Below are 26,358 nucleotides of genomic sequence, written 5' to 3' on the forward strand. Positions count from 1 at the left end.
AGATGGCTTTATGTTAAAATTTTCAGTCAGCATTTCTGTGACCATTTTTTTGAAGTCCACAAAAAACAATGGTTTCATGGAATGTCACATAAAAAAAATATTGTGAAAAATCACAAAAACAAAAGTCAATTATTTTTTCTGATTAGCTATATTATAAAATTTTTAAATGTCAGTACAATTAGAGTCCACTCTTTAAATTCAATAAATACGTATCACTTTCAGTCAATACACATACAGGATAGTTTCTTCAAGGACATTTGCAGTGTTGGAGTCCTGTCCTAAATGAACACTTGCTCACTAGCAAGACTGTCTGCAAATGGCTTGACAATCTCTCGCGTGGCAAAGTAGAAAATAAGTCCAAATGTAATGGAAATAGGCAGTGCTGGAAGTGCTTTCTTGAAGATAGCCAGCAACAGCAGTGTGAGGCACAGGCCCTAGAAAAAAAGCAAATTCTACTAACTACCACACGATCAACAAGATATAATCTCTCATTGTGGTATTCAGAGTACCGTACTCACAATCAATATGGCCACGAAACACGCCAGCGTGGTGTTCCAGTCGCCGTATGACGATGCCTTCCCAACCAGCACACTGTAGAAAATGAAATCACCCAAGCCGAGCTTCACACCACCTGGAACATACGTAGTTTATGTGGAGATGTTCTTTCTGGTAGGTAACCCTGGTGCCTTATTACCAATGCCTCAAAAAGTACGAGGAACACAAGTCCTCATTTCTGTGCAGCCTACTCACGTTCCTCCTCCTCCAACTCGCGGTACTCTGGATGGGTCGCAGCGCTGGTCTGTGCCGTGGCGTGATAGTTGGGCATGCGACCACCAGACGCTTCCCGGATGTCCCGCTGCCTCTGTTCCGCACGCTCTGCGTGCGTCGACACCCACTCACGGGAGAACCCACTTTCCGGGTCACCTACGCAACACTTCACTTTCAGTGCACTCGTAGGACCTAATTCTAGGTTAGATGTACATTATCTCTCACTAGTAATGGCTAGGGACACGGTTGTGTTGTGAATTGCGATGAAACTGAAAAGAATATCAACACCCCATATCACACCGAAATTCAAGTTAATACACCACAGAGCACTGAAATGCAATTTAAATCAATTATGAGACTAATCACCATTTATAATCAAAACTTAACTCTAATGACAAATATGTTATATTTTAAATATTAAATTTAATGAAAATAATTTATTTAGCATAAAATTTGAACAACAAATTAGATAAAAATTATTGGAAAAAGTTATAGAATTTTTTAAAATCTTGCGACTGTTATTAGTTACAAATTTTTACATTACAACCTTAGTTTAATTTTTTTTAAAACTGAAATACTTAACACATTAATTTTATTTGTTCTGAATAGTTATATATGCTTATAACAAATCATTACATTGTAAAAGTGCATCAGGTTATAAGTCAAATTGACTATTGTGGAGAAAGTTGTATCATGGAACATTTAAGTGTCATATTCATCCAGTAATATATTATATTTTTTAACAAAGAGATTTCATAAAAAATAAAAACAATATCCCATTTTAAAAATGAAAATGGCATGAATATAAAACCATAAAATCTTGTCTCTAGAAATGTCACTATTTGATAACACCATTACCTGAATGTACAAAATGTATTTAAAATACACTGTTGTTGGCTTCTATCCCACTTGGGACGCAACTCTGTATTTCACTTATTAAACACTTAAAAACTCTGAATACACAAAATCAGAATAAAAAAAACATTAAGTATCACACAAATTACAAATGAATTTAGTTTCCGCAACACTCAAATCTATACATAAAATATACTGTACATTATGTGTGCCATGTAATGATTTTATTTCTATGAAGATACTCAGTTCAAAATGTTTATTTACATTAAAATTAATAAACAGAAAGAGTTGGTCAACGCTTAGGCTAGCTAGTAGAATACATGAGACTCTTGTTTACTAGACCACTAAGTTTCCACCAAAATCATCAACTGTTCTGTCACAGTACTGTTATTTACCACACAATAAAATTCTAGCAATCTAACTCTAATATTTTTATTCTCAAATTATAGATGTTATTTCACTGAAGATGGCAGAAAATGTTAGGGGTCTTGTGTAATGATTGCTTACAGTGCTTTTACTGCACTTCATAACAAGGAACCAATTCCAGTTTCACCATTTAAAGCTCCAATATTTTCAACACCAGATGGTTTGAAAAATAATTTTATATACTGTAGACTGTAAAAGTAAAAATTTGATGGTCTTCACAATTTTCCACACCCTGGGCTGGGAGGGAACAAAAAATTTTTAAATTTTACTCTCTCAAACTGTCAGTGATGGAATCAATCAAATTCAAAGGCACAACAAGGCTGCACTAATAATAAACATCAAACAATATAAAAAATGTTGAATGTTCATCAAACTAGTCTATAAATGCCTAAATAATTCAAAACACATGAATCTGCAGATACATCAAAAAATATAACGTAGAATTAATAGGATTGCAATTTTAAAATGTACAGTATTTTGATATTAAAAGGCAAACAAAACAAAACCATAGAGCAAGTATACTAGTAGATGGTATTTTACCTATATCATAGAGTTTTTGGAGGTTTTTTTCCCCAGAAATTTACAGTCATCATTCACAAAATGAACACCATACATAAGCAACAAAATATTATATTTCTGTAATGTCATAGCATTACAGAGTATGTGCAAACATACACAGGACATGTATGCGAGGCAAGAAATGTCAATGAACACAGGTTCGGAATTGTGTCTATTTATCGCCATCAGTGGACAAGAAGACACATGATATTCCTGTTAAGTGGAATGTGATATAAAAAAGGTACACAACCAACCATACATAAATGCAGTGTGTTGTGTTTGATGCACACGATCCTCATTCTATTGGCAAATAAGTCATTCAACGACAGTCAAAAACTTTCTACTGTACAGCTTGGGTGCATGTTCTATATCCATATTTAGTCTACTTTGTTGCTATGCACGTGCAAAGAGTCACATTTGTAACGACCATCAATACTATTGATTGGTACTGTAGCAGGAAAAAAAAGTACATTCAAGATATAAAAATTTCCTGTTTAGGGAATGTTTAAAATTGGTTTAAATGTAAAATAAACTTAAAGAAAATGTTGTGAACATAAATATGAAATTTTGCTGTCCGTTAAACTTTGGGAAAATTTTATGTACCTCCCCTTTCCCATTCAAAAATATCCTTGGTGCTCCTTAGAATTTTTCAAGAGTTTTGGGATTCAGAACATCCATAATTATTTACTTCTATGACAGCTTCCACTACATTTCACTAGGTATTTAAAGATCATGTTGTTTTGAAACTGAAAATAGAAAGCCAGGTAAAAATGACGCACCCTCCGACTCCTGGCTGCGGATGGTGGGTTGGGACTGCGGTGACTGATTGGAGCTCGATGCTTGTTCATTGTCCTCTCCATTCACAACGCTCATGTAGCTGTACATGTAAGTCGCTGCAACAAAAACCATGTCAGGCACAACTATAATGTACCACTACTGGATTTCTTCTACATTAAGGTTTGATATATTGCTCTACTTACATCAGGTTAAATATATAAAATTGAAGGTATCAGGAGCATTAACATGCAAAACTTAGGCTTTTAACATTAGTCTAAATAAACAAAGCAGCTTCAGAATAATATTGTTTTTTTTCACACTTTAACCAAGCTGAAATAAAGATCACTGAAGGAAGTAAAATTGCATCGCCACAGGAAAATGCACAGCACAATCCAGGTGCTGGAGACCTAACTTAATAGTGTTGTTCGGTGTGTTGTCACTTACATGAATATATGAGTGCAGGGAAAATTTGTTCATTCCTCTCTTGAGCCGTCTCTACCAAAATCCTCAGTGGTCCTTTAGGTGTCAGCACAGCCACCAGATCTGAACAGCAAATAACATACGTTGCATATGTTGTGTAGAGGTACAAGTACAGTATATTCCACACCTGATGGCAGAATGTTTAGTAGTTTTTCAAAAAAGTCACATATCACAGTCTGCATGCCTCTCAGTACCTAGGGTAGGTGGGCTACTTAATGCAGCCTCCCTCAAGCAGAATCACAAGCAGCTTTGGAAACGCTCCAAGAATTTACGCTCAAAACAAACTCCATGTGCTTACCCAAGGGATGTCTCACTCTGTTAACGTTGCCTGCAATATTGGATGGCCAATGACTAATGAGAATTATTGTCAGATCCTTGTTCTCCGCAAACGAGGCCAACATTGACTTACGATCTGTCATCAGATATGTCATATTTAACTAATAAAAACAAGGCCACGTGCATTTCTTTGCTAATAATACTCCAACAGATAAACTTTTTTGTAACAATTATAAATGTAAAGAAGTAATATGATGCACTATTATAAAATACATATATAACACTTACTGAACTGAAACTTGAACATAAAAAGCACTATGAAATTTTAAGGTCTCTTTAACAATTTAGCGAATACATTCCAATTTATTATTATAAATTGTCATGAATATATGGGTTTTGAGTTTAATTCAGTTTCTGTTCTATTCACCATATTTTTCTGAAAATAATGTTAATATGAATAAAAGGCCACCTCAAATGTTTTTATTGCAAGTCCAAAAATAGAGACTTTACTGAGTGGAAATCACAATTAAAGTACACAGCGCTTGAAAATTCTTTAAATTATTAAATTTAAAATGTATTTAGATACCTACCTCAAGAAGGAGTGATTTTCATGACCTCTTTTGAAACGGCAATAACAAAAAACTCAAGAGTTTTATGGCTGCAGTTCAAAAGCTGTTGTTCAGAAAGCCAAGATGGGGTCAGCAGGGTGGGTGAATGAGGGGTGGAGGGAGAGGACAGGAAAGAGGAGACGAAGGATGCCCCAGAGTGGTTTGACAGTTCGACTCACCCCACACGGAGATGACGGCCAGCACGACCCACGTGGTCCACTCGGGCAGGTACTTGATGAACACGAGCGCCATGAGCGCGGCTATGAAGATCAAGTAGGCCTGCTGCAGCCGCAGGGGGCCTTGCCAATGGATGCAGACCATCCCCACCACGCCGAAGTTCCACATGAATACAGCGAGCGTGATGTAGTCCACCGGCACGTTGTATGCCCGCAGGACCTCTCTGCAACAAGCGTCCACCCTGCCACCAACAAGGCCGGGCGGAGCTTCCCAGATACACTGTCCAGACACTAGACTTATGCTTCCAGGGAGTCAATTATTTTGGTTGGGGTTAGAAACATTTGCAAATACTCACCTTTTTGCACCATTATTTAGAAAAAAAATTATATACAAATAACTGGACTGGCATTAGTAACATGTGTCTGCTTATGAGATGGGAAAAAATACTTAGAATAAAACAAATTACATCCATTCTGTTTCAGATGGGCCTTTGCATGCTGAAGTAATAATAAAAAAACTGTCAAATTTTTTTTTTACATGACAGTTGACATAAGTCATTTTTAACCTACCATAGTTCATAGAAATAATTATTTTTATTGATATGTGTTTAGAGTAGTAATAGATAAATTATTAAAAATTTGATTTAACTTTTAAACTGTTTTGTAAATATTTGTTTCAAAATAAAGTATCCAGTTTTGCTCACACTAACTGCAGTTCTTTAGTAGAGTACAAAACACTGAAAACAAACTGCATCCAAACTATTACCATCACACTTGGTTTTTATTTGTTATATTAAAGGACAGCATACACTGGGTGTCATGTTTGCTGTCACCATTTTTCCAAAGACATCTAACATTCTACGTTGTTCTAGTTTGAAGTTGTCTTACACTTGAGGTTGCTTGTATTTTCCATCCTTAAATAAAACTAAGTGGTTGTTTTTGAATTAAAGGTTATCACAGTACAGTCTCAACCCATCACTACTGAAAATGTTTAAAACTACGAGTAGATTAGGAAAAAAAAAAAAACTATTAGCAGTTTAGCACAGAGCTAACCACTTTAATAACAGGGATTAAATGCATGCTTAATAAGCAAAAGGTACTCACTCGAGGTACAAGTAGGAGAATATGAACAGCAACATGAGGGAAGAGAGAATGAGCCAGCCATGAATAATCTGAATAAAAAAAAGTATTCTTTAGAAATACAACACATATTGCCACATTTCAAATATCTACTTTACAACTTATAATTTATACTGAATAGCACAATAATAAATGTACCAAGCAAACACCATTAATAAGTAACACAATTTGTAAATTATTGACAGTGAATATCAACACACTATATTTGAAAAATTCACTACATTACAAAATCACAATGAGAATTTGGCATGAACCAGTCAAGAGACTAAATGACACATTAAACACTAAACCAACCAATGTTCCAACATAGAATTTACAATTTAAAAAATCTTCACAAAAATACTTATGGTAGCTTGCTTCTGTATTGACTAAAGAAATGGCTAACATAACTACCAACTACTACTCTGTTTTTGCATAAAGAAAAAAACACATTCACACATACACATATATTGATGAAGCTCCCCTCCCTCCCAACAGTTATGAAACATTTCATAGAAGCTACCATAGTTGAGAGCCATTAATAATTCTCTTCTTCTGCAAGCAGCTGCTTGCAGTTAATGTACAGATCAGAATGAACGAATCTAGTGTTTGACCTGATGTGTTGTTGCAGCTAAGTTGGCTATAGACGAATGAAGGAAACTGCTGAACACTGGTGAGGTAACAGGGTTACTACCACGAAACCCACCACTTCATGGCTGCCAGTTTCCCAATTGTGAATTATTTGGGATCTAACCAGGATCACTGGTCACAGTGATCCGACCACTCAACACAGTGATTCTCTCATGAGCGGATCTGGCGGCCATTTATCATCACCAAAGGCCTCAATCTGCTGAGAAACATGGGGACAGCTTTAAACCAAAACATACACCTGTAAAGAGTTTTTCGCAGATATTTTTACATAATGTCACTAAAATATCAAACTGGACACAATTTTAATGAAGTGGTTTCACCTCTACAAAAAATCTCTTCCATTCGGAGACATGCTCCTAGGCACTTCATCCTACCACCCCTCTGTTAACCTTAACTTTTCCAGCATCTTCAATCCTTTATATTGTTAACTAACTGGCTTAATTTGAAATAATATGCTAATCCCAAAAATGTATAAAGTTACTTAGTAAGAAATAAATGATTTTCATTAACTACAAATATATTCCAAAAGTTTATAGCTCATGTTAGTTTATAAAATTACTATCAGAATAATGATACAAATTTACATTGTCTATTTAAATTCCACAAGCTGAAAATGAAAATTATATTCTGACCATTTTCCACACCAAAATAATGAAACAGTTAAATAATGGCATGTTCATTAAAACTACAATATTCACAAGGATATTAAAGCTTGCTTACTTTACGTACAAATTAGAAAAATCAACAAACATACATCTAATTTACTTTTGAATTATAATAAAATAATTGTAAGTTTCACCCCCAGCCAGGAAAAGGAGATGCGGTGCAACTGCACGCCGCACTCATGAGGCCGGATCCAAGCCCACCTTGTAGCAGCGATTCTTGTAGAGGACTATCAGCAGCACAGTCATCACCACGATCACGGCCATCAGGATGAGAGAGTTGGCGACGGCATTCCACACCTTGGTGCTCGTATCCGGGCTGTCCTCGTGGAAGGGCGTGTAAACACTGCAAACATTCACGCACTGCAGTGACTGTCCCACACCTGCAACACCGCTGATCACATGAGAAACAATCACACAGTACTCGATTAAACCTCTCTGTGGGATTTAATGCTACCAGGAATGGCTAAATTAATTAATTTAATATCTTCGTACAGTTTTGGCAATCTATGGAAACTGAAGCCCCAATGCCAAGAGCAGACCGGGAAGGCAGGAGATAATTATTTGTCTGTTTCCAATAAAAACTTAGAAAAGAAAGGTAAAGATTTGGTTTGACTTTGCAGGGTTCTGCACAGTGATATTCAGCAGTAATTTTGTGAGTACAGTGAACTCAGGTTTAGATACAGACTGGGTACTGCTGCATTAATTAGACCTGCAAAGGCAAGGATTGACAAATCACCCTTCTCTCACCAAATGCTTGGGGCAGTCTCAATTCCAGCCATCCTATAGCCAGAAAAAAAAAAAAAAAAACCTTGGAGCAAAAGTTGTGTTTTTGAGCTTTATGTATTATGTGTAATCTAGAGAACAATTGCTCTTGGCTAGATGACACTACAGGAGGCATGTTTCAATGTTAAGTAAAAAAATTAATATGAATAGAATACTGAACACACTGTAAAATGGTGGAATAACTACTTTCATGCTTCTACCGGAACTTATTCACATGCTATTTGTTTGACATTTGTATAAATTGTAAATTGTTCTAAAAAAAATAGCTAAAGAAACACACTGTGACAAAAAAAAAATGAACCAGGTGTGCAGTTTGCAAGACTAAATTATGGAGTATATAATAGTTATTATAAAATAACACTAAGTAATTAATGTAAATAATTTACCACTCTTGAAAAATGCACCTGCCTAGGCTTAGATACTGTCTTGTAGACAGCATTAAACTAATGGTTGACTTAAAAACTTAATGTTCGACTAACTTTGAAAACAATTTAGGTTAAATTTCTGCTGTTTTCACAAGCACATCATTCGTATGTAGTAGTTATTAAAATATCAATCATCAAAGTTCTACATATATAGAAAAAAGGACTTATATATCCATCATTTATTCCAAATTTAGTTTGTACTAGGAAGTTCTCAGATGTTTCGGTCAACATCACATCACTATCCTTAGGATAGTAGTAATTGCCTACTGTGTAGTTTATATATTCTTATATAGGTAAGGTCTCCTTCCTGAGTGACAGCATGGGCCACTTTACTCAATTTATTGGTGGAGTGGGTTTGGAAAATTAAGAACGAGCTCAGATGATTGTCAAAAACTGTTGGCTAATCAGTGGATGCTAGGTTTCAGGTTGGCCAAACCATCCAGTCAACATCCCACGAACCCACAGGAGATGATACGACCACATTTCCTTTACTACTGTCAGCAGCTGAGATCAGTGACAAGCATTACTTCATATGCTGAGAGGGATAAGGAATTTTCCTGTCCATTGGGTTGGAGGATATATAGTGAAATCTTATTACAAAGTACCTAAAAAATCCCAACTTTTTAGCTACAAAATAATGAAAGTAATTTATAATGAACTGTAACTTAGTGAAAATTATATTTTAGGAGTCTGAAAATATATACTTTAAGGTTAGGAATCCTTTATAGTGAGTTACTTTATAATGAGGTTGCACTGAATACTTCCAACTGAATATACTGTTGTTACCATCAGTAATGAAGGTTATTGGTGCAGGGGTGAGGTAGACCATTTCTAGAGGGTTTCGAGGAAAATAAGGGGCAAGGGGGGAACCAGTTGGCCACACTCCGCATGCTTTGGTCCATTTTAAAAACATTCTGCTTTGTTTTTCCGAATAAAGTTTTCATAGTTTATAATGATGAACGTCAAAGCATAAAGTTGGAATTAACATTAAAAAAAAACAACAGTAAAATAGAACATGGATGCAATATTTGACCACCATAATTTCAAACATACTGATTCAAAATTACAAATAGTACGTTAGTGTACGTGGAAGAGAAGTCGTACACATAACAGAAAAATGAATATATATTTTACTTCTCTTATGGATACATGGTACAACAGCCAATGAGAGCAGAGAAGGTTGGCTTTTAGGCAGGAGTTGGGAACTGTTTACATTTATCTATCACATAGGGGCAAGAAATTTGAGATATTGCTTTTGTAATTCTGTTACAAAAATAAATAATTGCTGTAATCTATAGAAGTGTCCAAGGTTCCTCAAATATTGTTCAAATGTTCACTAAAACGTTTTTATGAGCTAACATGCTAAAATATAACTTTGAGTAGAAAAATAGTATTTACAAGCTGCCTGTTCAGTTGTTCAGAGTTTGTGTCTTTTTTTACTGTGTTAAAATACTTATGATAGATCTCCATGGAAAACTTTTTTTATTAGTGAAAACCAAGATGGCTGCCATTTATACGGTTCGTTATATACAAAAATAAAAAGATGTTCCGCCAATTTTTTAGTGTTTGTTTTATTTTTTTAAGATAGAATGCACAGACGAATCCAAACACTTCCAAAAGAGGTTGCTCACTCATTCCACATACATCTGCCCGTCGAAAAATGCCCGCAGTTTGCGTGATGAGAATTAACGAAAAAATAGCGTCCTTCAGTAATGTTTTACTGCAAGTACACGAAGTCAGTGCGGCCTCAAACGTGGCCACACCCAGCAAAACCTAGTTTCGCCCCGAGCCAACCGCCGACGAAGGTGATCACAATTTCTAATTAATGTCCGAACAAAATATAAAAAAAAAATTAGGTTAACTTAATAATCGGCTTGGCTCTGACCACCAACGTTAAATTATCTATTAGCAAATTACGTCATAATTTGGCGAGAAGCCACCGAACGCGACCTACTGGTGCAGCAATCGGCAGACAACTGGTGAAGTCTTGTCACTGTCTCCTCCACGCAGGGAGGAGAAGTCACATGACCTCACCGACCAATCACACGCACGCTTCATTCACACTACAAGTTACAAGCCAATAGGAATACAGAACACACATTGAAAACTGTTTTCTCTCCATAGAACCAGGGACTTTACATTCTCCTTCTCTCTCCCACACCGTGAGACAGCAGTTATAACACATTTCCCACGACCAGTGGGGAAACCCAGCTTTTATCTCGGTTGGCGGGGAAGCACTGTTTCTTTCTCACTCACACTTACAGGCCTCTCATGCCTCTCATTTTAATCATCACATCAGACACAGTCCCATGTTCTAGAATCATTCCACACGTTAATTAAAATTAAGAACAGCAATCCCAACACAAATTACTTGACAAAATTCAACTTATTAAGAAAAACCTGAAAAAGTAGGCCAAAATAAGCAAAAATATACTACAGCGGCTTCTTTGTGAATAATTACATAAAAAATAGTAATGATTAAAAATGTCTAATAAAATACAAAATACCTTCTTAAAACACATAGCACGTGTAAATAACATGTATTAATAGCCATAACGTCTGATTATACTGTCTCATAACATATACACCACTCAAATAACATTGACTTATTAATACTTACATATACAGAAAAGAAGTTTAAAAGAAAATTATTTGTCTTGGAGGGCAGGGTCTTGCAACGTTACACCATATATGTTATTTCTCTATTTTCCAGGTCCATCTCATAGTCCTCTGAAAATATAATGACGTTTCTGTATGTCACCAACATTTTTGGTCCTCTGGGCTGGATATGAACTCATGTGAACTATTCACGTATTTTAAACTTTTGCGATGTGTGGAACGTGGCACAACAAAATTATTTTGTGTGAATAATGAACGTAATTCTTCCAACATTTGTCAAGAGTTGTTGGGGCTATTGTTTCAGCTGTTCTGCAGGTTTATCGGCGTTGTTTTCTGCATTTGTATAATTTATTTGTACTCATGTTTCTTCTATTATACTTTGGCATTAAAATATTTTGCTTGTGTTCAAATATTAATTATTATTAGTTTTGGTTAGGATTTACATACAGATAAATGCAGTTTTATGATTTTTTCTCTCTATTTTGCTTGATCAGTTAAAATTAATGTGTATTAATTACTTTTGTACAATTTTCTAACATTATATGGTTAGTGAGGCTGTAAAATTCTAAAAAAAGAAAGGAAGAAACTGGTGAGACACAGGCGTGACACCCTGTCGCCAGTAAGTTATTATCCACGCCTCTCAAGTTAGTGCGTTGTTGGGAAAACCCAGCACATAGGTGCACGACTGCGCAGCAATGGACTAGAACTTTTGCTGGGGGCTGTCTCGCTATCCAATAAGGACGAGCCATGCCGTTGTGTGATGTTACTTTCCAAATTTTAAGGGAACAAATGTTACAAATGTACTTTCTTTATATGGTCATGTACATGGTTCTGTATTGTGATTGGCCGACTGACTTGGTTGTTTCACCTTTGTTCACCTAGTTGTCGCTTGAATGTTGCCACTTGAGGCTGCGTCGTCGGCAGCTGACGAAATAATTTGAGAATTAATATAATGATTTGAGATAATTTAATACTTGCTGGTCGGTGTCAGACCAAGTCTTAACTTTTTTTTAAATATGTCTTTGGATCTTTTTTTAACTTGAAATTTGAACCCAGGCATTGGCATTGGCCCAGGATGACTATCTACCATTGTACCTTAGTTAAAATCTTAACTAAAGGACTTCTATTTTTTATAATCGAACAATGAGTTAGAGTGTATATCTGCGAAATATCTGGAACCGTTATGCAAGTTGTGATCTTTTTTTTTATAAGTAATGATAAAACAAAATACTTTTTAAAAACTCTTTTATTCGGAAGAAATTTAAGAAAAACTGCTATATTTAACGTATAACTCATCCAAACTTTCATGGAAAGACTAACATCAAATTAATAACATTATAAATATTTCAAGTGTGTCATGAACATTCTAGTAAACAAAAATTTTAACAAAAAAAACACAGACTTCAAAAAAAAAACTATTCCAAAAACAAATTAATATGCACTAAAAAGTAAAAAAAAAAAAAAAAAATTTGGTATTCTTCTACAACTTAATAATCACCTTTTTCTACTCATCAATATGTAGGTACGATCTATATGTTTACCACGCAAGAAGGTAGGTAGGTACCCACCCACTTCAAATCTAACTCAACACATACCTATGAATAACAAACAATGATCAAAAGATTTTTTAGAGTTATCTTAAGTAAAATGAAATGAAATAAATATTAGACTACTTAAAAGTCAATAAATTATTACGATAATATAATGTAGTTACAATTATTGTTATTTTTGGAGTCAGTGTCAACTAAGGTAGGTTTGTAACTACATACATAGTTATAGGTGAGATGTGCTTGTGTCGCACGCGCGACTTGACGAGGCGAGAGGCGAGAGCGGGCCCGTGGCGGGAGGGGGGGGGGGGGGGGGGAGCTGTCAAGTGGACACGCAGGGCACGTGCCGCGCCAGTCAAGAGAAAGAAGTGATACGAGTCACTTGATTACGAACCGTTTCAGATTCTTTTCTCGTTCTATATCTACACCGTCCTTTTTACGGTAATTCCTTGTGTTTAATACTGGCTATATTTTCCTATCACCGTTTGCTACATTATGTCTCAGCATAGTGTCATATTAAAGATCGTTTGTTTGGTTTAATTAGGTATTGGTATTTATGTTGTTTCAAGGTCGCAGATATTGTCACAGTATATTGTCGTATAAAAGATAATTCGTAAATGGGTTTAATTAGGTATTGGTATATTCTGTCACAGTACTCACAGTATATTGTCGTTCGTATTGTGTACTACTATGTGTTTGTGGTCTTTACTGAATCTCCACTTGGGTTGTCACTTTCTGTAAATACAGAAAGTATATGTAGTGTCTCAATCTAACACAGTTGTGTAAAAACAGATGAAGAAACATACATAAATATAAAATATGACATATTGTGTTATGTTGTTTTTTTGGTATGGCTGCAGCTAGCTCTATGCCAATCGCATAGCTCTGCACCTAGCTCTATATCGATCAGCTGATCGGTCGCTCCACTGCAACGTCTGTATTATTTTTAATTATGGGCGCCACTCTTATGTATATAATGTCAGGTGTTTATAAAGAATAAATAGGATTATACACATAAGAGAAAATGAGTAAAAGTTTCAGGACAAATAGTTAGAATGTCGAAACAAAAAGAATTGGGATATTTTACCATACATAAAACAGACAATAAATTACAAACGTAATTTCTAGGTCGTATTTAATAAAACAATAAATATTCAAATTAGTAACTTGACATGTGGCAACTAAATATGTGTTTTACCATACTCATGAATACATATACAATAAAAGTCCGTTTTATCCCGTTTGTAAAGTTCGTTGTTTTCAATTTAGGTGCGGCGAAAAATGAATAATTTATCATATATATTTTCAAAGTTTACTTCAATTAAAATTGTACCTCGGCGTAGTTCATTATATGTGTCGGCAAAACACCGTGAGATCCTATCCCGTTTAACCTCTGGGTATAGGAATTGGATTGTGTATTTCAGAGTAAATTTAATTAAACACGTTTGTCTTTAGTGTGTTGACGTAATTTCACGTATTAATTAAATGTTTTACGTTTGGAGGGAAACAGATATGACTATTTTGTTTCGTAGGCACGGTCATTTGCGATGGAGGAAATCGAGTCAGATGTTACTCACGTATTTTCACTCCTAAGATCGCATCAGTTCTGATGCGCCCTATGATAATTACATATAATTACTGTAGACGTCGTTTAGAAACATCCTTTTACTTGGATGACCTAAATAGCTTCGTCGAATTTCATATTATTAAGGGATCCAAACCCCGGCGATTTTGAATGTGACGCCACAATTTTATAACTCCCCATTCTTAATTTTAGTTCCAAACTCTTCATTATTAGATGTAAGTTTTTGGACATACGCCATTGCTAAGAACTTTTTCTGTTGAAGAAAAACTAATAAATAAAATAAATAAATAAAAATAAAAATAAAAATACTCAAAAAAAAGATACAAAAAACACACAAAATTAAGCAAACAATTGCTGTTGTCAACAAGGATATGAACACCACAAAATATTCCGAAACAGGAATATGGTCAGCAAACAAAGAAAAAACAAAGAAAAATGTACTAAGAGAACGAAAAAATCCCCACAAATGATGACAACACAAAAATATTGAAACTCAAAATAATTCAGCACAACAGTTGAAGCGAGACAAAAAACATGACAAAACGAAAAAACAAACAAATACAATAGTTTTACCTAAACAGAAACAAGCGACGTTTCGGGAACTGCTATCTGCTCCCGTCCTCAGGCAGAGACGCACATGGTACGGAAACACAGGTGCGACCTGTGTTTCCGTACCATGTGCGTCTCTGCCTGAGGACGGGAGCAGATAGCAGTTCCCGAAACGTCGCTTGTTTCTGTTTAGGTAAAACTATTGTATTTGTTTGTTTTTTCGTTTTGTCATGTTTTTTGTCTCGCTTCAACTGTTGTGCTGAATTATTTTGAGTTTCAATATTTTTGTGTTGTCATCATTTGTGGGGATTTTTTCGTTCTCTTAGTACATTTTTCTTTGTTTTTTCTTTGTTTGCTGACCATATTCCTGTTTCGGAATATTTTGTGGTGTTCATATCCTTGTTGACAACAGCAATTGTTTGCTTAATTTTGTGTGTTTTTTGTATCTTTTTTTTGAGTATTTTTATTTTTATTTTTATTTATTTATTTTATTTATTAGTTTTTCTTCAACAGAAAAAGTTCTTAGCAATGGCGTATGTCCAAAAACTTACATCAAGTCATGCACTCCCATTGCACAAATCTTTTAAAGATAACCTCTTCATTATTGCAACTCGGCCTCTGATTAGCCGGAACAAAATCACCGTTAACGTAATTTAACACTTTATAATAAAATCCGACTTCTCCCAAAACGTCTTAAAAGTGTCAAAACGTCACAAATTTAAAATGTTATTTTTCAACAATAAACACTCTTTTATATAAAATCAGTGTCAAAAGCTGAAATCACCGTTAAAACCAATAAGGCCCTAGAGGGGTCTAGTCAATTGAAGCTTAGTTGTCAGCTGGAATTACGTCAAGAATTCCGACACACGTAGAGACGTTCAATTGCACAAAATAAATCGTTCAAACGGAAATATATAAACAAACGACGATAAATATAATAAAATGTTAGTAAATAAATAGTTTGTTTACATTCTGTGCGTGAAGTATCATAAATGTAACAGCACAGTATAAAAGTTAAATTGTAAAAAAAAATATTTCTTAAAGTATTCTCGTATTATTATTGCTAGGTATATTGTAGTGTTTCCTTGGCTGACACAGACTCCAAAAATGACAATAATTGTAACTACATTATATTATCGTAATAATTTATTGACTTTTAAGTAGTCTAATATTTATTTAATTTCATTTCATTTTACTTAGGATACCTAACACTAAAAAATATTTTGATCATTGTTTGTTATTCATAGGTATGTGTTGAGTTAGATTTGAGGTGGGTAGGTACCTACCTTCTTGCGTGGTAAACACATAGATTGTACCTTCATATAAATGAGTAGAAAAAGTAAGTTGATTATTAAGTTGTAGAAGAATACCCAATTATTTTTTTTACTTTTTAGTGCATATTAATTTTTTTGGAATGGTTTTTTAAGTCTGTTTTTTTTTGTTAAAATGTGTGTTTATTTTTTTGATTTTTAGTGAATCTGAAGTACACTAACTAATTTGTCTGAATATGGGTAGACCTACTAAACGTGCTGCTCATATGAGACAGTGCCGTTTAAATGAAACAAACGAAGTCAGGGAGAAACGCCTATCTCAACAGAGGAAATCTACCTCGAGGACAATTTCAAAAGAGACTTGCGAAGAGCGCAAAAATAGAATTTCGAAAATGTGTCTTTACATGAAAAAAGTTTTGAACAGGAAAAATACCGAAAAACATAGTCACCGTCTCGGCTTGATCAACGATCGTCTATCGAATGAGACGGAGGAACAATGTGCCCACCGACTCAGCGTGATACACAATTGTCTATCCAAAGAGACAGAGGAGCAACGTGCAAACCGTCTCAGCTTGATCCACGATCGCTTATCCCAAGAGACGGAGGAGCAACGTGCCCACCATCTCTGATTGATTCACGATCACTTATCAAACGAAACACCTGAAACTCGTTCACTTCGACTTAGTAGAATGCGACAAGTCAGTCATGTTTGTAGGGATATCGCAAATGAACAATAATCTTTTGAAGCGGCTATTAATATTTTCGCTGATGTACCATGGGCCGTTTGCAAAAGTACTCTTTAACCACAACAGCGTTCCAATTTACAAGCAGGTTTGCATAGTACGCTATTACCCGAAGAACTGATTACTTTAGGTACAATAACTACGTGCACTCGCTGTTACAATAATATTAGAATAATTTGCTCCTAAGAATTGAAGAGTTCCGTTACTTTGTCATGGATCCCATTATCAGAACCTAACCAAACTCTCATCAAACTACCCTATTTGTACATCCTTTCCAATAAAAAAAGAATCATTGAAATTGGTTGGCGTGATATTGAATTATTCGTCCATTTTTCGCGCATATACTTAATGCAAATTTAAGACATATGGTTTTTTCATGGGTGCCATTGTTAGAACTGGACCAAATTGAAATGGGACCACACGGGAAGCACCAGCTTTCAAATAAAAAAAAATCATCAAAATCGGTTCACCCAGTCAAAAGTTCTGAGGTAACAAACACAAAAAAAAAAAAATCGAATTGAGAATTTACTCCTTTTTTTGAAGTCGGTTAAAAAAGAATAGAAGACACTGGCGAGACATGGGCATGATACCCTGTTGCCAGGGTTGCTTATCCGGGCCAACCTGGAATGTAACAACCTGGTCAAGATTGTACGGTAAGAGTGGCAAAAGGGAGAAGGGAGAACGAGTGATGAATGGAAGCATCCCATGATCAAACTTTAGCCAATGCCATTGGAAAATGTTGAGAATTAATGACAAAGAACTGATTATGTTGAGTGTGAAAATGTAAAATAGTTATTTTAGGTGGGTGGAATGTTCAGTGTTTTTTGATGCAAAATTTTACTGACTTAAATTTATGTATACTTAAATTTATTTATACTTGGCCTGCCATTCGTATGCATTAACTTATGTTTTATAATTGTGCACCCAGCTTTATAATAAAGTTAAACATATTAAGGAGCAACAAGTTATTATAAGTCTAATAGAAATTTGCTCTGTAGACTACGTTAAAAAAAAAAAAGGCGATTACTTTTACTAATAAGCAGGGTAACCGAGAGCTGCGAAATATAACAGGTGTGAGCAAATCTTCTATTGATAAATATTATAAGGGGTGTTTTTTAAGTAAGTACCATTTTGAAATTCAGCTGCTGCAGCGCTGCGGTCGGCATTCCGTGCATGCGGGCTGTGTACCTACATCTGTTGGCAAGCCAAAGACACCATTACAGAAACAGTTGACAGTGTTTACGTTTGTTTATATTTCAAATGTCTCTGCCAATTGAGAACCCCGCCGACTGTGAAAAACGTGCTGTGATTCTATTTCTTAATACTAAAGGCATGAAAGCGGCTGAAATTCATCCTTAGATCAGTGAAGTGTATGAAGAAAACATTATGCCTGATGGAATGGTACGGAAATGAGTTAGAGGTTTTAAAGATGGCCACATGAATTTAATGATGGAGAACGAAGTGGGCGACCTTCTGTGATTTCTGAAGATTTGGTGCAGAAAGTAGACAAAAAGGTAAAGAGAGAGAGAGAATTATTACGATTTCGTCATTATCTGATGAGTTTTCTGAAATCTTAATGGTTGTTTAACCAGGCAGAAGACTTCTATGTAAATAGGATTCGAAAGCTGGTTGTATGATACGATAAGTGCCTTAATATTGGTGGAAATTATGTAGAAAAGTAGTTTAAGGTACAGGCTTTAATGTAAAAATAAATTTGTTAAGAATAGTCTACTTGATTTTTTATTTCAAAATAGTACTTCCTTAAAGAAACACACCTTGTAACATGTTTTGAATCTGGTTAAAAGAAAAAAATCTATCCAATTTATGTAATGTATATTGCCTTTTTATGAAGTCGTCACGGGAGGTCACTTGAACAAACTTTATATTAATAAGTAGTTGGCAGCCAAATGTTTGCAGGGTACCTATCTAGTATCCTGATGGCTTGTGACTGTGTAGGGACATGATTGGCCCAGCAGGGTGGGTTATCATGCCATCCGGCAAAAGAGGGGGAAGCCAAGCACTAGAGAGGCGACCCTTCAAGATGTTTGGCAACAACTGAAATGGAGTGCTGAAGGTCAGCAGTAGCAGACGACGGTGTGAAAGGGCAGGTATAAGGGACTATCATAAACAGCTATTAGTTTTTCACTTAAAAATACAACATTCTAATTGCCTTCAAAACTGAATAGTGAATATATTAAATTTAATTATTTGTTAGTGTAAAACAGTGTCAAATTATCAAATGACTAACAATTCCTACTGCTCACAATTGTTACAACCAGGATCACTGAATGACTACGGTGGTTCCAGTAATCTTATCAATATCGGAAGCAGAGGAAATGCCTGCTGCACACTCACAGGTAGATGTCCTTGGTGGTGTAAAAGTTGACGGAGCTGATGGTTGCCACCACCACCAGCATGCACAGTGACACTGGCACAAACAGCTTAATGACATGCTTCGCACCATACTTCAGCTCTTCCTCCTCGTCGTGCCACTCTGGTGGAACTGAGTGGTCTGGCAGGACTTCGGTACCGACCACATCTGCCAGGCCATTTTCCTGGCGAGAGGTCGACTGCAAGCACACCTCCCACGTCACTATGCCCCAACCACAGCAGCTTGTGCATAAAGCTGTAGAGAAGGTAAGGACAGGGTTATACCTACACCACAGCACTATGATAATCAATGTTCCCAAAATAAGCCATGCCATGGGCTGGAATTCAATAACCAACCAGTTACAACTCAGATCAGCCCAGCTAAAAGACAACCTGCTTTGAAATGTTCATAACACTTCAAAAAATTAATCAATTCTGAAAATATTCACCGAAAATGATTGTAGATGTTTTAAATTTTAAACCTGAATTTCATTGGAAAGTCTGTACTGAAGAAATAAAAACTAATTTTCCATTCTCGAAAAATAAATGTTTATTAATTTTGATGGTGCCAAAACTGTTCTAAATACTCACATACACCTTCCATATCGCAATTAAGTCACGTAGTCACTTGGCGTCTACAGTACAAGCCCAATACAAACATTTCCTTGGGATGGCGGCTAAAATATCACTAATGCCTCACCGTGGGCTGAGTGCAGACATTGAAACAGAAAAACAATTTCTTCTTCATAAAAGTTTTGTATTGTTACGATTTACCGCGGGGTTCGTAAAGGATATCCCAATTAATAGATTTTATCACACACAGTTTTATTGATGGCGTTCTCTTACCTGAGTTTTGGAATAAACAAAGCCTCTTGTAAACAAACATTTTCATTGGCTGCCGGCCGCCGCGCACATTATTCGTGCGCAAGAAATAGCCCCTTGGTTACGTACCATTTGTAAGTATTTTTACACTGTCTTTTTTTATAACAATTGTTGATATATACCATTATAGCGATTCATCATTAATTTCCAATACAGTTTAATGTATCAGCAAGTATGTACTTACAATTATGTTAGCAGACGCCGTGTGTACGGTGGCATAGACAAAAGGTACTGTACAGTGTACAGTTGATGCCCGGCGCAACAGTTGCATTTCGGATTCGCGCGCGCACGGTTTGTTACGGCTGACGTCGGACCGAGTTTTGTAAAACACAGAACGGGAAAGCCTTTGAAAAGTGCACAGAAAACTACTGTGTTGAATGTTTTTAAAACATTTTCAGACAAATATCCGGATTGTCGTGTGAACGATATCGCGAGTTTAACTGCGGAATTTAGGCGTGTTTCGAAGAGCAGTGTGCTTCGTGCAAGGAAAGAATTACAGGACACCGGGACATTAACATCTTCCGGGAAGAAAAGGAAACTTGAGTATCCTGTTATAAAAACTTGTGATGATTTTGTGAAAACAGTTATTAGGCGTAAAGTGCATAGTTTTTTCTTCGCAAATGAACCACCTACGCTGAACAAAGTGTTACGGTGATTCCTGTTATATTATGTCTCCGTTATTTTATTAGCACCGACTGTACTGAAGTGTGTGTGTTGCAACTAGTGCTTGGCGCGCCAGATGAATTCAGCCTATCACTTGCTGACGCGGCGCAGTGATACGGCGGTGTTTGTTTATTTCAGAACTCAGCTAAGAGTGAACGGAGAATACTTACATTACTAGCTAATAATCTAAAAATGCCAATTAATCAATTGTACTTAAAAAAATAATGTTGCTTCCCCAGTCACTCGTTTCTTTCAATCCACACACCTCGCTGGGCCCCACCTCTGGCGCAACTCTCACCGCAGCACCTCTCGTGGATCTCCGCCGTGGGACTCCGTCGCCGCCAACACATTTGCCTTCGCCGAGATCCCACTCGACGCCTCGCTCGCAACTTCGCTCGGGACTCCTCGGCGCCCGCGACACTATCGCCCGGAACTGAACTCTTCACCCTGGAACCTTCGTCCAAGGACTTCGCCACTCTGCCGCATCCGCGGCACTATCGCCCAGAAACTCTGCCACGGGAAAACTCCTGACTTCACTCTGAACTCCACTGACACTCCGACTCACTCACGACCGGCGTCCTCGTGCATATATTATATAGGCCCCGGCGCAATTCCAGAACTCACGAGAGCGGCCGAGGCCAGTCGCGTCAATCCGCGCCGACACGACGGTAGAAATCTCTCGAAACACGTGTCGGCGACTCGCGTAATTCCCAGCTGTCCGGTGTCAGTTACGTGTCAAAGGCAGGGCGCCGCGCGGGGAGTGGTGGGAAGGAGGGGGGAAAGCGACAATCCTTGTTATCTTCCAGGCGCGCGCGGCGCATATCATGTTGCGGCAGTCGCCAGCCAGCTCTGCACCTGCACGTGTCCCGGCCTTGCTCTAGTTCTTAACAGTTTTTATTTCAAATTGTTTAGCCCATAACACAGTCCTTGTTCATGTCTTTAAAAAAACTTATTGGCTTCTTGAAAAGTTTTCTGCCCAATTCAACAAAGTTGTACTATTTCTCTGATGGCTCAGCTGCACAATATAAAAACAGAAAGAACTTTTCTAATCTGTGTCACAATGGTGAAGATTTTGATGGACTCAAGGCTGAATGGCATTATTACGCAACCTCTCATGGCAAAGGAGTGTGTGATGGAGTAGCGGGTACAGTTAAGAGACTTGCAGCCAAGGCCAGTCTTCAAAATCCAACAGACAACCACATATTGACACCATTTTAACTTTTTCAGTGGGGAATAAGAAACATACGCTCAGTGACTTTTTTCTATGTGGCAAATGAAGAGTGTGTTGAAGAAGAAAAATTGCTGAAAATTAAATTTGAAGAATCAACAGCTGTAGTAGGAACTCAAAAATTCCATGCATATATTCCTCTTGCAACAGATACTCTTGTGGCAATAATTTATTCATTATCTGACATATTTGAAGTATACAAAGATCAAATTAGTCCTGTTGTTGAAGATGTACCATTTGAAGAGATAGTAGGTTTTGTTGCATGCACCTATGATAAACAATGGTGGATGGCATGTGTTCTTTCAAAAATAAAGTTGAAGAAGAAGTTACTGTTTCTTTTCTTCATCCAAGTGGTTCTTCGTTTTCATTTATGTACCCAAGGAGAGCAGACATTTTGACGGTGTAAACCGTCACAATGTTTACAGTTTTTCTTTTTCTTTTTTCTTCTTCTTTTTTTTATGAGATTATGAGTGCAAAATTGATGTAATTTATTTAAAATGTTTTATGTTAAAAAAAAGTAAGAGGAAGATGTGAATAGAGAGCTTCAAATCTAATTAATGATGCTATTGCAAAGCTATTTTATCTATGCATTTATAAAACCATTACTATATTTTAGCGCGGTTTAAATTCTCGTTATTCCTACTTGCATAAGTCTGTGGATTTTCAATTCCAGCTTTGGTAATTCATCTATGGTTGCTATAAACAGGTATTCGTTCGATAGTGGTTGTTTCGAATATGGCTACTTTAAAAGCAAATAAAATAAGGAAAAATTATCCGGAGAGGAAGATACATACTGAGTGAGGGTCGTACTTCTCTTTACATTTCCGTTCAGCTCACAAGAAGAGACTACAGCGGAGCTCAGTTATTTTGATATACGTCAATTTGAGTTAATGAAATTCTGCATTAATTTGACATAATTATGGATTTTCCAAACTTCAAGAAAGATCTTACACTTCGGTTGATATCTACGTTCCTGACCATCCTGGGTTCCAGTCTTCGTACTTCTCATTCCTGAAGGACGATGGTCGGTGCCGTCAGTCGTGGTCACAAGAATTCTGAGACCTGAGTTCCCAACACAACCATGACGACCATACATCTACGTCGGTGAGATTGTTTCACATTAATTATAAAGACTTTTCAGGATCAGAGAAGGATGCTGGACTGCCGTCATCTAATTTTACAACTAGAACAGTAGTATTCTTAGTTTTCAGCTGGTCGAAAACGTCCTTGTCTCTGGTTACCGCAATCCAGAGGTCCAGTGCTGCAGAGTTGGAAGTGTCTCCGAACAACTGAACTAGGCGTAAGGTTACATGAATCGTGACATTACTAGTATGAAATACCTTTACTTAGATTTTTGGCTCTCTAGGAATATATTTGCGCATATAGATACATATCACTGATCTAGTACATATGTTATTGAGACTATTTTATCACCTAAATATATGTCATTAGTGTTTGCTTGTTCTTTTAAGTCAAGATAATAAAATTAAAATTTTGGAAGGTACAACTAGTTACGTCAAATTCCTAACCTTTGGCATTTTTTTTAAAATATACATTTGAGAAATCGAATTCATAATAGAATATTTAGTTTATGATTCACGCTACACTTATTTACTACACATTTTGGACACTTACATGTCTTGTAAGCGGAAACAAATTAGCCAGGAACAAATGGGTGTAATAACTTGGATTAAGCAATATTAATAAGAGGAATCATAATCCATTGTTTATTTCTGGAAAACACCATATATAGAATTAGGACGTAAAAGAGCATATAATGAAAGTTATTTCAGATTTGTACGATTTTTTTTGGCGCTAATCCGTACACTACATGTTTACCCAAGTGGTTTCCATTAGTTGATTTGACATGGATTGTCCCGAAGGCATGATGGGGGAAACACACAGACCATCGGTGATGATGAAGGAGCTGGGGTGGGATACGCTCCAAAAAAGGAGGAAAGTAGAAAGACTAGTGAGAATGCATAAAGTAATTCGGGGGGGGGGGGGGGGAAGGGGAAAGCTGGGAGCTAGGTTGAACAGAGGGCTGTATCGAGGAAGAAGGGATCATGAATGGAAAATTCAGAGGGAATGGAGACGGACAGAGAGAGGAAGACAGGTATTCCTTGTGAGGACGGGGCGAGAGTGGAACGAGCTTGAGGGGAGGACACTGGATCTGGGAGGAGAGAAGGACTTACAAAGGAGGCTCCAGAGGGGAGAGGAGCGAGGGTAGATGGGGGCTGGGAACTCCTTGCCACCGGGCGGATGCCCAGTTGCAGGTTTAATATTATTAGGTAAATATGTATTGTACGGATTAGCGCCAAAAAAAATCGTACAAATATGAAATAACTTTCATTATATGCTATCTTACGTCCTCTTTTCAGAACCGCCTGCGGAGATAAAAAATTCTGATTACTTTTGGAGATATCAAATTTTTAATATTCATTTTTTGGCGATTTTTTTTTAAAAAAAATTTTAAAAATCCGAAAATACCTTTATTCTGTGCTCTTTAACTTCCTTTTTTCATTAAATCCGGCGGAGATCAGAAATTCCAAATACTTTAGGAGATATGGAATTTTTTAATTTTCATGTTCTGCACTTATGCGGCGTTCAACGGGAAGCCTACGATTCACACATCCTTCTGGACATACCCGAATACTCACGTTGGCAAGCCTTCTTTTCTTAAAATTAGCAAGAAGTAATTAAAAATACTTTAAAACACTGTGGATGGTTGGTTATATTAGGTAAGTATAGCTACATTAAAAAAAACTGTAAAATCATTTTATGGTTGCTTAGCAAATAACTTTTTAATATGTAGCTATCCAGCGTTAGGAAACCGTTTACATGATGTCACAGTATTTTTAATGTAGCTATCCTAACCAAATCAACCATCCACAATGTTTTGAAGTATTTATAATGTAGTTAACATAACCTAATTGACCATTACTTTTCATGAGTTGTATATTTATTTACAATACAAAAAATTAAAAAAAACCGAAGATGCACGATCGGTCGTTTGCCTCTCGTCTGTTGAAAGAAGGCTTGCCAACGTGAGTATTCGGGTATGTCCAAAAAGATGAGTGAATCGTAGGCTTCCCGCGTTCACCATTGTTGCTTGTTTACAAGTATGATTTTTTTTTTCTTTTTTTTTTCGCGACGTAGTTGAACGACTACATCACGTAAAAAGAAAATTACTTGAGTTCCTACTGTTCATCCTTTTTCCCGGTTTGTTAGGTCAGGTCAGCTACATTATAAATACTTTAAAACTAAACAACCATTAAAATTAATTTTTATTATTTTTAATGTCCGTTCAGTTTCAAAGTATTTATACTGTAGCTGAGCTGACCTGACCTAATCTACCTTTGTCCCGTTTCGTTAGGTCAGGTCAGTTACATTATAAATACTTTAAAACTAAACAACCATTAAAATTAATTTTTATTATTTTTAATGTCCGTTCAGTTTCAAAGTATTTATACTGTAGCTGACCTGACCTAATCTACCTTTGTCCCGTTTTGTTAGGTCAGGTCAGTTACATTATAAATACTTAAAACTATACAAGTAAAATTAATTGATATTATTTTTAATTTCCGTTTATTTTGAAGTATTTATCATGTAACTAACCTTACCTAATGGAAAATTTCTGTTATTTAGGCATTCACGCACACACGGCAAAATATAAAATGGCGTCTGTTGAATGATTACATAGGGCTTGTATTGCAAAATAAGAACGGCGATATCTCCAAAAGTAATTTGAATTTTTAATCTCCGCAGGCGGTTTTGAAAAGAGGACGTAAAAGAGCATATAATGAAAGTTATTTCATATTTGTACGATTTTTTTTGGCGCTAATCCGTACAATACATATTTACCTATTATTAATATTACTGCTGCATTTCGCACCCCTCCCTTCTTATTCATTTCAACTGCCTCACTCCACATCTCTTCCACCAACATTTACTTTTAAAATATAACTGTAAAAATGCTTTAATGTTACCTCATCTGGACTTCGATTCGCAGGAACTTGTCGCTGTTTCCGTTTTTTTGTAACTTCTGTCGAGACATCAGCTGGACGATTTTGACAGACATGGGCATCCATTAACCTGGTATACTCAGTAGCAGATTCTAAATCGCTATCAGACATTCACGAACACAACTTTGAAAATTATTTGATCTGACAGAATATATCATATATATAATACGATTAAAAAAAAAAAAAACGCAAACTAACATTTAATTACCATTTACATATTCTCATAAAAACAATAAAGTAAAAATCAGAACAATAATAAGGAATAAGCTCAAACACTAACAGAAATGCCAACAGTTTAAAGTCTTTCAC

The 26,358-nt window shown here is 36.3% G+C and overlaps 1 protein-coding gene across 1 annotated transcript; it reads right to left on the minus strand.

Moving 5' to 3' along the window:
- Positions 1-129: 129 nt before the first annotated feature.
- Positions 130-26,358, minus strand: LOC134530646 (presenilin homolog). Its single transcript, XM_063365678.1, has 10 exons — positions 26,014-26,358; positions 19,237-19,451; positions 7,561-7,702; positions 6,029-6,096; positions 4,928-5,148; positions 3,829-3,927; positions 3,387-3,500; positions 751-924; positions 519-631; positions 130-434 (listed from the first exon to the last, which is right to left on the minus strand). The coding sequence occupies exons 1-10, from the start codon at positions 26,158-26,160 to the stop codon at positions 279-281; spliced, it is 1,449 nt and encodes a 482-aa protein (XP_063221748.1). The 5' UTR covers positions 26,161-26,358; the 3' UTR covers positions 130-278.

Source organism: Bacillus rossius, chromosome 3 (assembly GCF_032445375.1).
Source record: "Bacillus rossius redtenbacheri isolate Brsri chromosome 3, Brsri_v3, whole genome shotgun sequence".
Lineage (NCBI taxonomy): Eukaryota > Metazoa > Arthropoda > Insecta > Phasmatodea > Bacillidae > Bacillus > Bacillus rossius.